The 13,756-nt window shown below is 46.1% G+C and overlaps 2 protein-coding genes across 5 annotated transcripts in view; one reads left to right on the top strand and one right to left on the bottom strand.

The window, feature by feature from the left end:
* Positions 1-13,756, bottom strand: part of LOC103460131 (multiple epidermal growth factor-like domains protein 11) — a 114,993-nt gene that overhangs the window by 41,299 nt on the left and 59,938 nt on the right. For all 3 annotated transcript variants that reach the window (XM_081605650.1, XM_081605652.1, XM_081605651.1), the window contains 3 exons: positions 2,881-3,127; positions 1,453-1,573; positions 634-770 (listed from right to left, as the gene is read on the bottom strand). In XM_081605650.1, coding sequence (XP_081461776.1) covers positions 634-770; positions 1,453-1,573; positions 2,881-3,127 — 505 coding nt within the window. The remainder of the gene's footprint in view (positions 1-633; positions 771-1,452; positions 1,574-2,880; positions 3,128-13,756) is intronic.
* The window catches only part of LOC103460101 (voltage-gated potassium channel regulatory subunit KCNG4-like), a 258,663-nt gene that overhangs the window by 228,702 nt on the left and 16,205 nt on the right, over positions 1-13,756 (top strand). The window lies entirely within an intron of this gene.

Raw genomic sequence — 13,756 nt, 5'->3', positions numbered from 1 at the left:
AAATACCATGGTGATGTAGCGCTTTAGCATTAGCTTCCCCAAAATACCATGGTGATGTAGCGCTTTAGCATTAGCTTCCCCTAAATACCATGGTGATGTAGCGTTTTAGCATTAGCTTCCCCTAAATACCATGGTGATGTAGCGCTTTAGCATTTGCTTCCCCTAAATTCCATGGTGATGTAGTGCTTTAGCATTAGCTTCCCCTAAATACCATGATGGTGTAGGGCTTTAGCATTAGCTTCACCTAAATACCATGGTGATGTAGCGCTTTAGCATTAGCTTCCCCTAAATACCATGGTGATGTAGCGCTTTAGCATTAGCTTCCCCTAAATACCATGGTGATGTAGCACTTTAGCATTAGCTTCCCCAAAATACCATGGTGATGTAGCGCTTTAGCATTAGCTTCCCCTAAATACCATGGTGATGTAGCGCTTTAGCATTAGCTTCCCCAAAATACCATGGTGATGTAGCGCTTTAGCATTAGCTTCCCCTAAATACCATGGCTTTAGCATTAGCCTCTAACTCTTCAGTTGCCGGACCCACCACTGCATTTTGGACGCTCCTATTTGTGGAGCAGGTATAAATGTGATGTTTTTGCCCCAGGTGTGACGCCAGCGGCGCTGGTTAGCTCACCTCTCTCCGATGTAGCCGGCGGTGCACTGACACACGCCGCTGATGTGGTCGCACAAGCCTCCGTTCCGACACGTGCACTCCTCGGAGCAGTTGATGCCGAACCAGCCGAAGGGGCACGGCTGGGCGCACACCGGACCCTGACGGAGGGAGGCAGGAGCGGGTCAGAACAGACTCACATGTTCACTCACATATCAGCAAGGCTGGTTCACATGTTCCACTCTATGCACATTTATTGTAAAATAAAGTATTTTATATGTGTCTGGATGTCGAACCTCTGCTGACCGGTGACATTTCACCAAAGTCACTAATGATTTGGCAGCTAAAATGATCTGTTTCTGTGTAAGTCGTTGTTAAACGGATCGAGCTTCAGCTGTTGGACTGATGGATCCACATCTAGAATGAGACGAGATCCTGGTCCAGTCAGACTGCAAGGCTTCCAGGTTCCCATACCATCATACCTCCACCACCGTGCTTGGCACATGGTTGTAAAGCATCCAGATGCAGCTCTGGTAAACTAACTCCTGCTATCCGCCATCTTGTTTCTGGAGGGAAGCGGCGTTCTCCTCCGGCCGTTGAAGCAGCCATGCTGGATCAGGTCGGGCGCTTTCTGCTGTAGCTTCTTCTTCTTCTCTGCATGTTTACATTCGGGTAAATAAAACGCTGCTGGTAATCTTAGCCCAGGTCTGCAGAACGGATGGTGTGACACTGAAGGTGTTCCGTACTGTTTCGTGTTGCTGTGATTTTCTGAGTTTGGTGCAGTGAGAATGTTTGTGATGGTCTGCAGCGGGGCGGCGGCGGCGGCGGCGTGCGGGGCCGTACCATCCAGCCGGGCGGGCAGCAGCACTCCCCGGTGACGTGGTGGCAGGTTCCTCCGTTCTGACAGGAGCAGCGCTGCTCGCACATGGAGCCGTGTTGACCTGGAGGACAGCGCTCCTCACAGCTGCAGGAGACAAACAGAAACATCTTCAGCCGGGGAAAGATGCCGACTTCATCCGCTCACACACAGATCATTATTTGCATATTTCAGCAGCAAAAGACAGCAGGAGAAAACTTTCCCCCTACTGAACCTCACTGAGTTACCATCTGAAAATTAGCATAAATTCCTTCCCATATCTTCATCATATACTGTATTCCTGGGGAAAAGTTGCATGAAGACACAAATTAATGTCTCAATGTGGCTGAAAAAGTGTTAAAAATCTAGAAAAAAAAGCAACAAACATTTTATCATCAAACATATTGATCCGTGTTCCAGTTATGGTTCATCAAAGGCAGCTGTGGGTTTTAGCTTAGATTTAAAGGACCTCAGTTTCCATTACTAATACGCTAAAACTCTGTCAATATTCCACTAATGTAAAAAACATTGCAATTGCTGTGTTTCCATTAAATAAAAAAAATGCAATTAAAATGCATGAAAAAGTTTGTTTGTGCAATAATCCATTAAAAAAACACACAACGCCATCATCCTCCAACTACTTCCTGTTGTCTTCTTTGTCATTTCTGGCAGTAGTAACATCCGGCTGCTGATCACATGACTGCAGAAAAACTGTTTCCACTGCAGTTTGGCTAATTCTGATACAGAAAAACCATCTTAACGACGCCACATCCTGGGTTATTCCGAGTTGTTTTGATGTTTTGTTTCTAGTTTCATTATTATTCTGTTTCGTCGCTTTCTTTGGTTAGATCAGCCTTGTTTCTGTTTTACCTTTGTTCTGTTCTTCTTATGGTGATTCCTGTTGTTTATTTCTTTTTATTTCCAGTCAAGCTCTTTGTGCTTTTCTGGTGTTTTTTGTTCTCCTCTGGCTCCCTGAACTCCCTGTGATTTTTAGTTTCATCTTTAAAGAAGGTTCAGCACGACCCCATGCTCCCGGCTCATGTCTACATTTTGATCCGTCTGCAAACTCAAACCCAACATGAGCACAAAAAAGTTCTAATCAAACAAAAAAAAAGAGTTTATTTTAAATTGCTGTGTTTCCATTAAGTATATTTATTTTTGTGATTTCAGTTCGGTCGTTATGGTGACTGAAATGCAGTTGGTGTTCCGGCTGTTTTGCAGTTTTCTGGGAGTTTGTTCCAGATTTGTGGCGCATACAAGCTGAATCCTCCCCGATTGACCAGAACCAGAAACCTGAGTGGAGAACTGATCCACCAGCAGCAGATCTTTAACGTATTTCAGCGATTTCTAAGCTAACAGACGTATTAAGTTATTGCGCGTTTTGTCTCAGTCCGGGTTCCGGTGGAGCCACTCACAAGCTGCCGGTGTAGCCGGGCGCGCAGAGGCACTGCCCGCTCTGGTGGTGGCAGGTGGCGCCGTTGAGGCACTGGCACTCCTGCATGCAGTCTTTGCCGTAGAGGTTGTGGTGGCAGTGCTCCTCGCAGCGCCAGCCCTGGAAGCCGTCGCTGCAGACGCAGGCGCCCGTTATCGGGTTGCATTTGGCCCCGTTGCGGCACTGGCAGCGGTTGGTGCAGTGGGGCCCCCAGAAGTCGCTCTCACAGCCTGGACAGAGGCGGGAAGAGGTCAAAACTGGGAGAGGGAAGGTCACTGCGAAACAGATGGAGAGGTTTAACTGTAAACTGTCAGATTGAAATGTTTTAGTTCAGGAAGTAAATATTATTTACATTTCTGAAAATCAAAATGCAGCAGGATTTTAAGAAAACGGTTGATTCTTTATCTTGGATTTAGTTTATTTGTAACAGAAAGTTCAATGCTTATAGTTTGAGAATTATAAATAATCTGAGTTTTGATGATATTTTGGCAGTTTGGTCTAAAAACAGGTTTGTTCTCTCAGTGTAAATCTTCATGAAAACACAGTGACGTTGTTGTGATGCAGGTTTTCTGCAGGTTTGTGACCAAACTTCCCACTGTGAGGTTTTCAGCTCAGCTTCTAATCAAGCTGAGCTCCGTTTAAATCTTCTGCACACATTTCCGTGCTCTCAATTAATATTTCATGAAGGAATTTGGGTAATTATTACAGCTGATGATTTCAGTGGGAGACAAATTGTTTTCATGTCATGGAGGACATTAAAGTGCAACGGGGAGGTGGGAGCTTCTCTGCTAATCGGCTGTTTACGGCTGTTTGCTTCATAAACAGCTGAAATGTTTCCATCTATGTCTGACGGCTCCTTCTGGGAAATGTCCAGATGCCACCTGTTGGCTCGGCCACTGATCCAGAACCGCCTGAGGTTCTGATCACCTTGACAAATATCAGAACAAAATTAAGTCAGAACAATTGCAGTAACAGGTCCAGATGGGACTGGACCAGTAACAGGTTACTGGTCCAGTCCCATCTGGACTAGTAACAAGTCCAGTCCCATCTGGACCAGTAACAGGTCCAGTCCAGTAACAGGTCCAGATGGGACTGGAGCTGTTACTGGTCCAGTCCCATCTGGACCAGTAACAAGTCCAGTCCCATCTGGAGCTGTTACTGGTCCAGTCCCATCTGGACCAGTAACAGGTCCAGATGGGACTGGACCTGTTACTGGTCCAGTCCCATCTGGACCAGTAACAGGTCCAGATGGGACTGGAGCTGTTACTGGTCCAGTCCCATCTGGATCAGTAACAGGTCCAGATGGGACTGGACTTGTTACTGGTCCAGTCCCATCTGGATCAGTAACAGGTCCAGATGGGACTGGACTTGTTACTGGTCGAGTCCCATCTGGATCAGTAACAGGTCCAGATGGGACTGGAGCTGTTACTGGACCAGTAACAAGTCCAGTCCCATCTGGACCAGTAACAGGTCCAGATGGGACTGGAGCTGTTACTGGTCCAGTCCCATCTGGATCAGTAACAGGTCCAGATGGGACTGGACTTGTTACTGGTCGAGTCCCATCTGGATCAGTAACAGGTCCAGATGGGACTGGAGCTGTTACTGGACCAGTAACAAGTCCAGTCCCATCTGGACCAGTAACAGGTCCAGATGGGACTGGAGCTGTTACTGGTCCAGTCCCATCTGGACCTGTTACTGGTCCAGTCCCATCTGGACCTGTGACAGGTCCAGATGGGACTGGAGCTGTTACTGGTCCAGTCCCATCTGGACCTGTTACTGGTCCAGTCCCATCTGGATCAGTAACAGGTCCAGATGGGACTGGAGCTGTTACTGGTCCAGTCCCATCTGGACCAGTAACAGGTCCAGATGGGACTGGACTTGTTACTGGTCCCATCTGGACTTGGTACTGGTCCCATCTGAGGGATGTTTATATGGCCAAGCGACAAAAACCCAAACAGAGCAGGACCAGTGACCCCTAATGACCAGATCAGTGACCTTGGCAGCCCCATGTGACCTTTGGGGGTCAGATCTTTACGGCCCTATGAAACTTTCAGGGTCATATTAAACCTGATCACCTTAATGGGCCCATGTGACCTCAGCCAGCCTGTCAGGGGCCAAATTCATTACTTTAATAGCCACATTGTTGACTTTAAACGCCCGATGAGTGAATTAAAATGCTACATCAGTGACCTTAATGGCCCTATGGGCGACTTTACAGTCCATATTAGTATCTTATTGGCTTTATTAGTGATCTATAACGATCCCCTCAGAATGGCTCATTTAATCAGATGTGTTGCAAAAAGTGGAACAAACCTCTAAATAAATTCAAAGTTTCCGAATCTGAACATGAAAACCCCGATCAGCCTGATGAAGGGAGTGAAGTTGTTTTCGTGTCCAACATGATGATCTGCACCTGCTTCTGCATTCGCTCCACATTCCCTCCGATGTTAAAGAGGACAAACGTCTCCGTGTTTAGCATTCAGGTTTGAATTAGCTGCAGACTGAGGGAATCATCTGGGAGAATTAAATGTGACCTCTGCTGCTGAGGAGGAACCGCCTGCTCCAAATCTCTGATTGTTCCTCCTCTTCCTCAGATGAGCAGCAGCAGCAGGTTATTTTAGATTAAGCTGGAAGCAACAGGAGGTTTATTCTGCAGGCCGAGGCTGAAGCAGAGCCGACATGCAGCTCCGGTGGATCTGCATCAGATCTCCACTCACTCCGGCTCTCAGACATGAGGACAGACGCAGATTCAGACTCTTATCGGCTTCACAGGCGAACGCCGCTTCACTCCGCCGCCGTTTCCTCAGATTTGTAGAGAGGAAACGAATCGAGGAGAAGAAGGATGAGAAACATGTTTCTGATCCGAGATCTGAGGGGCGGAGGCAGGAAGTGGCTGCTTCATCCATAAAACACTCGCGTTTTTCTGCTCTCAGGTTGGCGATGGGAAGCTTTTCAGGAGAAGCTTTTCCTCCAAGCTGCTCCCAATATTTACTTTACAGAAGTCGTGCATTAAGGTGATGAATCGTGGAAATATGATGGGAAGCTAATGGGACGGAAAAAACATATTATTGTGTTTTATCTGAGAAAGGCACTTCTGTGTTTGATGTATGATGATCGGCTGAGCGGAGGGAGTCTGAGTGAACGGCCATTTGTCAGGAGGAAAACCCGGGAAGCGTTGCGACCAGCGGGAGGATAAATGGAGGAGGCGACGGCTTTTTCCCGGAGTCCTGGGTGGCGCTTTCACAGATATTCCAGCACTAAATGTTTCATCGGGACTTTGGTGGACAGAGCAGACAACGCATTCATCACATCAACACTCTCCTCCTTTTCAATCTTTCCCTAATTTACTTCCTCCTGTCCGCCGTTTCCCTCCTCCCGTCTTTCTCTCCAAGACTCAGAGTTTCTGCTCACTTCCTCTAACTAGTGAGCCGGCACAGTCAAATCCTTTATCCTCACACCGCCTCAATTATTCAGCAGCAAAGAGTCCAAATCAAGTGACTAATGACTTTGATCAAGAGTAGCTCGCTGGCACTAAGGAGAACTTTCTGCACTAAATTAAGAGCAGCATAATATGGGCTGGCAAAGGCCAACTGCTGCAGGATCATTTGGAGGTTTGTCCACCGCGGCTCTCACCTCTCAGCGCCAATAATAAACCCACAAGCTGCTGATTCACTCTGGTTTCTCAGAAAAACGCCGCAGAGACCAGAAGGCGTCTGCGACCGAGGAGCCGAGTAAAATCACTACATTAAAATAACTGGAGAGACGCGCAGACAGAAAGAAGCTGGAATCCAGCTGGTTTTGAACTCAGGAGTCTCGTTTTCCTGTGGTCAGTGAACGCATCTTAGCCCGTCCAGGCTGGACGTCAAGGATAAACGTTTTCTAGCACCAGTGAAGCATGAGCATCACAGCTGGGAGGCACTGAAGCCTATAAATGACACAAATATAAAACAATAATGGTGCAATCACAACTGTTTGCACCATTATTGTTTTTAAGGAAATTATTTTTCCTTTTCTGTTTGTATTCAGTTTTTATGTTTGTGTTTTATGGAGTTTGCATCATTCATTTTGTCTTTAATCCACCTGGATGAGACTGACGTCTGCAACAACTCTACAACAGACACAACGGCCTAGTCAAAGTGCAGAGCTCAGATTGACCTGAAGCAGCGGTGTCGGCCTGATAATCCAGACAGGAAGTGAAAACTCAGCTGCTGGTTTCTGCAGCGGCGTCAGAAACTCTTAACTCGATGGCTTCACTGCATGTTTGGAGGAAATGAAACGCGTTCAGGAAGCTTGTAATCATCAGAGCTCCTGCCTGCTGGGCGGTCACCATCCCACGACTTAAACCTTTAAACCATCAGGAACGTTTTTCTTTACAAACAGCGGCGAGTCGACCGACAGGAGGCTGAAACCGAGCAGCAATTACAGGTCATTACGGCTCTGACTCGTCACGATACGCAGAAAAACCCGAACCCAGAGGAGGAGGAATGAAAGGAAAGCAGCCATGAAGGTGAATAATCGACTCTGCAGGACGAACTGAAGACAATTAGAGACTTAAAGGTTCACAGAAGGAGAAATGAAGTCCAGGACGAGTCGGAGGCGATTTCAGGTAAATCCAGGTTTAAAGCGAGTCACAGCGTTCTGCTTCCCCTGCAGGAAGGAGACTAGCAGCTTAGAGCGGAACGACTGGAGGACACCTCAAGAAATTAAAACTGCCGCTCTGCTGTTTGTACAGAAACAAACAGAAACTAATTCCTGCTTAAAGTCCCAGTCAGCAGGATTTAAGGCAAAGTGATGATCCTGATCCATCCCATCACGACTTAATGCAGTTTGATAAGGAGCCCAGAGGAAGCTGCTGCTGCTGCTGCTGCTTTTAATCAGAAAACCGCTGGAGAACGACGGCGCAACCAATATCACTCAGCTCTACTCGCAGCAACTCGAAGCCACTTCACACGGGCTCAGCGTCCAGCCGGACGACCCGGAATCAAACCCGCAGGCTTCAGATCAGCAAGATGGAGCAAATCCAGACAGCAGGTTCAGGTTTCATTCTGCTGTCAGTGCTGAATGACATGCTGTGAAGTGTTGCCTGAGGCGTACCACAGGGCTGCGTGTTGGTTCACCTGACTCTTCAGGTGATCCGTCCGTCCGTCTTTGTGGAAACTTAACACTCAGGCTACATTCACACTCAGACCCGACTTTTTCACCGCAGTCTGATCTTTTCGTGATCTGAGCTGCTTCCAGATCTATCGGAACCGAATCCGATAGTTTTCAAAGCGTCTGCAGGCGAAACGCTCAGGTCGCATTTCATCCACTTTTCCGTCGTTCGTGTGAGACATGGACGCAAACAGCATCTGGAAATGATCATAATGAAGTGATGAAAGCAGACTGAGTCAGTGAACGCATCACATCCCAACGTCCTGGTCCGATTCCACACTCAAACAGGACCGGGTCAGAACCGGGTCAGAAGCTGCAGCTCCACTAAAGGTCGTTTGCTGTTAGCTTTCCTTTTATCAGCTTCTTCATCTGCCGTCACGCTCAACAGCTTCAGAGACGGCGGCCATCTTTACTGCCACTGTGGGACGGCTACGTTCTTCTTCTTGGGTCGCTTTGGGTCGGAACCGCTTTGGGTCGGAACCGTCCACACAGAAGTCCGACTGCGTTTGGGTTCAATTAGTAGGAGGAGCAAACATGTAGAAATAATTAGACTTCAGCAAAACGTCAGAATTTGAGCCTCAAGAGTGGCAGAAAAAAATGTTCTGCTTTTATTTTTAATCACGTCAGTTCTGGTCCTCCATACAGAACCAGGACTAACTTAAATAAATGCAATTAAATCAAATCAGATTTTTTAAGAGTGAATTTTGGTGCATTTCTTGTTTCTTCCCTGATTCATGAGCATCTGGGCTGAAATCTGCCTCATTAGTTCATTTTCAGCTTTACGTCAAAAACTGCAGCAGCTTTAAGTACAAAAACGTATTAAAATAAAAAAATCTCTTGGTTATAAATTTAGAGGTTTATTTGATTTGTTTCCTTCCACTTTGAAAAATTAAAATGAAAAAATGAGCTGAAAAAATCTGACAGTTAACATAATTTTTAACATTTGGCGTATTTATTAGAACAGATTTAATTTTAATCAGAAGTATTTATTGTTCCATAAACGTTTTTACCTACAGCAGGTTTTGTTCTGCTGTTTTCGTCTGGATGTGAACGGGTTCTGGATGTAAACGGGTTCTGGATGTGAACGGGTTCTGGATGTAAACAGGTTCTGGATGTGAACGGGTTCTGGATGTAAACGGGTTCTGGATGTGAACGGGTTCTGGATGTAAACGGGTTCTGGATGTGAACGGGTTCTGGATGTGAACGGGTTCTGGATGTGAACGGGTTCTGGATGTGAACGGGTTCTGGATGTAAACGGGTTCTGGATGTGAACGGGTTCTGGATGTGAACGGGTTCTGGATGTAAACGGGTTCTGGATGTGAACGGGTTCTGGATGTAAACGGGTTCTGGATGTAAACGGGTTCTGGATGTGTTCTGGATGTGAACGGGTTCTGGATGTAAACGGGTTCTGGATGTAAACGGGTTCTAAACGGGTTCTGGATGTAAACGGGTTCTGGATGGGTTCTGGATGTAAACGGGTTCTGGATGTAAACGGGTTCTGGATGTAAACGGGTTCTGGATGGGTTCTGGATGTAAACGGGTTCTGGATGTAAACGGGTTCTGGATGGGTTCTGGATGTAAACGGGTTCTGGATGTGTTCAGGTTCTGGATGTGTCTCATGTTCTGCAGCTGTTTTCTCCTCTTTGCTTCATTTGCTGATTTGTTCAAGCAGAATAAGTGAAATAAAAGCATCTTTGCTCTTTGCTCTCTTCTCTTTCTCTCTCCTCTTTGCTCTTTCCACCAAACTCGCTTCAGAAGAGGAGCTTACAGGAAAGTCCAGTTTTCCACCAGTTTGACATTTTTTAACTTCACTGAGTCACAATATAACGTTTTTATTGAAGTTATTTCTCGTATTTCACTGGTTTGAATTATTCTTGGTGATGTGCAGGGAGGATTGATGGCGTCATTAAATCTCTGCTGCACCTGTTTGATGGATTTCTTTCATCTTTCAGCCATGAAATAAAAGGAAAAGTTTCATTTGTTTTACTGGACGAACGTCCAGGAGCCAAAAATGTCCCCAAAACATCTGGAGCTGAAAACAAACACATCGGCAGAATAAATGTTTTAGATTTTAAACTGAATACAACATGAAAACCTCCTGCTGCAAGTTTTAATCCAGGCTCAGGTTTAATCCCAGAAGCAGGATTACTGGAACCTGCTGGGATTTGGGTCAGAAACGACTCATTTTAGAGCCAATTAAAACCAGCAGGTTTTATCTGTAAGCAGCAGACAGAGGCCCACAGCACCACACATCCTCCTCCTTACTTCACAGCTCCAGGTAAATAAACCAGCGTTGAATCCTGCATCAAGTTTCCACAACTGACTGATAATCATCAGAAATAAATAGGTTTTATTTTTGTTTGAATCCTTTTCAGGTCCTTCAGTTTCCCATAACATTTCATGTTATTCGTTTTAAAATGTCACCAAAAACAACGAAACGTGAATCAGTCGCATGTGGAGCGAAGCGAGCAGCAAACAGGAAGTAGACGCTGCATGTCAGGTGGTTTCCTGCCTCTGGTAAGGCACCGACCCATCTGCAGACGGGTCAGAACTTATTCTGCAAATGTTTTTCCATCTCCTCTCAGAGGAAAAGACAAAAACCAGGTCAGGCCAAACCTTGAGGAATGTATTTGTATAAAATGCTTCGGCGGAACGGCGGCGGTGAAAACGGACAACGTTCAGGTTTCCCTCCGGAACGTCAGCAGGAGAACTGCTAATCAAGTTTCCCAGATTTTATTAAAGTTTGCAAAGCGTCCAGCCTCATTTCAGCGCTGAGAGCCTCTCGCTGAAACGTCTGGATGGAGCATTAAGCAACATTAACGTCTGAACGTCTGTGGATGAATCGCCGCTGCGTCATTGTTTTAAAACGGGCTGGAAGTTGAGCATTAGAGCTTTTTGTTCCAGCTGCACTTTTGCCGCCATTGTTCAGGTTGTCCCTCCTGCTCTTACATGCATGTCTTTTATTCCTGCACTTATCGATTCATTACGTGTCTTTAGAGCAGCTTCCTGTTTGGCTCCGTGCAGCACCATTAACGCTCCTCCGGCCGCTGAAGGGCCGCGTCTCCGCACGTCTTTTATGTTCGCTCTGCTTCCATTATCAATATTCATGTGCAATGAAGATATTTTTTCCTTTAATGTTCCTCTGGTTGTTCGACCAGCTGCTCTGTTTTAGGGACAGACAGAAGAATGAATGACGCCTCGGCTCTTTATTAGTGCTTAGCTTCAGTTTGCTTACAGATGTGTGAACATCTGGACACAAACACACAAAAACCAACCTGCAGGTGCCAATAAGTTCACCTTTTAATGCAGCAGTGGAATCTAACGCCAACATTCAGAAACTTTAAAGCTGGACTTCCTGTTTCCATCAGACATGAAATGAAGCATCACAAACCCTGCAGGGTTTTCAAAATGAGAAAGACAAGAGAACCTGTCAGGTGACTGAGGGAAATCTGACTTTAAAGAGTGAAATGATGAAAAATGTTGGGGCTGAAATCAAACTCATTTGTCCATTTTGAGTTTTATGCAGCAGCTTAAGCTGCAAATACATAAAACAGATTAAAATAAAGATTCTCTTAGATATAAATCTAGAGATTTATGGACATTTTTCTCTTCCGGTTTGAAGCCGACGGATAAAACGAAAACATTAAGCTGCAAAATGTCCAAGAAACTCAGCTAATTATTGTTATTGTTAATGTTTAGTGTTTTTCTCTGTCAATCGTCATAATTTAGTTAATTAGAAGTAAAAAGCATTTAGTTGATTAATAATTAAACTAATCCTGAGCTGGTGATTAGCTCTCATTGTTGATCCGGACAGAAAATGAGATAAACATTACAATTATTTATGGAAGCTTCATTTTGCTGAGTTATAATCAGAATTGTCCCGGACGCAGCAGGTCAGTCCTGCTGCGTCCGGCCGCCGCTGACCAATGAGTCAACAATGACAGGCAGCAGCAGGTGGGGGAGGGGCGCTGGAGGTAACCGTGTCACCGCAGCCGAGTTATTAGGAGACAGATGACCCACATGCAAACAGGCAGGCTGCTGTTTAATTCACAGCCATTGATTTCCTTTTTCCAATTAATAATTGTAATTAGAGGCAGCATATTTCAGGCGGCGGTCGATGGCGCCGCGCCGCCGGACAGCGCGATGGATGACACACTTCCCCCGCTGCCAGGCCTGGAGTGAGGCGTCAGTTTACTGTGACGCTGACGTGTGTGTGTGTGTGTGTGTGTGTGTGTGGAGGTTTTCCTGTTAATGAGGCCATTTTCATGTCCAGATAATAAGCGGGGGAAGTGGCCGCGCGTTAATCAATGCTCAGGTCTGCGGGCAGCCGCCGCTTCAGGACGCTGCGTGTTTTCTGCCGCTAAATAATTGCCGCCATTAGCGCTCGTCAACAACTTTGGTGTGGGATGATGCATGAGATGAGACAAGCTTTCACTTCATCACTTAATGGTATCTGTGCGCGCCGGACGCGTTCGGCCCGCGCTTTCTTCTTGGGTAATTGCATTTTAATGATCTCTTTTTACGCAAACTTGGAGCATAAATCTGAGATCAGGTCTAATGGCTGCTGGCGTGCGGCCGTCCTCCCACCAACCCGCCCGGAGTCTGCAGAGGTGACGGCCTGATGGTGTCATCCAGCCGGTCAGAGGAGGAGGAAGATGGGAAACTGAAGAAGATTTAACGCAGTTTCTGTTTCCATCATTTTCCTCAAAAAAACTTCTGGATTGTAAAATGATTTAAAAACAGAACAAAGGAAACTGGGAGAATCTCAGAGGAGAAAAATATTAAAATCACTGAACTAATTAAAACCAAAGACTGGATTGAATGTTTATCAGGAAACATCAGAGCCTGAACTACTGAGCTGAAACAACACGGTGGAGGCAGCATCATGCTGCGGGGATGGAGTCTGTCAGCAGGGAAAGTCTGTCAGAGTTGATGGGAAGATGGGAGGCTTTTAGTTTGAAAGAGCACCTACTTCCTGTCAGCTCTCTTCCTCCTTTGGCTTCCAGTTACAACAGAGAGTTTTGTGTCTTATTTAAAAAGGTTTAAATGAAAAACTTTCTCATACTGATGAGTTTTGCGACTCGTGATAACGAGTAACTTTCCTCTTTAGCTGGTTTTACATGTTAGGAGGTTTTTATGAGAAACGTTCTCGTTTTACCACTTTTGTATTTCCTTATAATGAGAAACTTTCTCTTTAAAAAGATTTATCCTGAATGTATTTCCAGTGATCTGGTAGTTAGATTTCCCGTACTTCAGTGATCAGATTGTTTTCATAGCTGAAATAAAAGCCGCTGTAAATCTGTAAAGTCAAACAGCTGAAAGCAGACGGACCTGCAGAATAAATCCATGACCGCAGCGAGCCGCTCAGCGTCCAGCTGCAGTTCAGCTGAGCTGAATCCAAAGGGAAGCTTTTGCTCTCATTCTGTTTCTGAGCGCGTCTCGTCCTGCAGGACGGCCGCTCCATAAAAGGGTCAGTCGAGTGTCATCGTAATTCCACGGCTGGAGAGGCTCTCCGTCCGGCTGCGGGGCATCGGCAGCAGACAACAGAGCGGCTCTCACACGCCGGCCCTTCGCCGAGGTCAAGACCGCTTCAAGTGTAAAACGACCGCAGGAGAAGAACACGGCAAGAAAGGAAGAAAGAAACCAGGGTGGCGGCCATTTTTACGCTCTTCTTCTCCCAGCAAATGTAAAGTGGAGAAAGAAGGCTG

This window comes from Poecilia reticulata, chromosome 3 (assembly GCF_904066995.2).
Source record: "Poecilia reticulata chromosome 3, P_reticulata-male-v2, whole genome shotgun sequence".
In the NCBI taxonomy this organism is placed as follows: Eukaryota; Metazoa; Chordata; class Actinopteri; order Cyprinodontiformes; family Poeciliidae; genus Poecilia; species Poecilia reticulata.
Note: the sequence above shows the minus strand (reverse complement) of the source record. Positions and strands in the feature narration are given on the sequence as shown.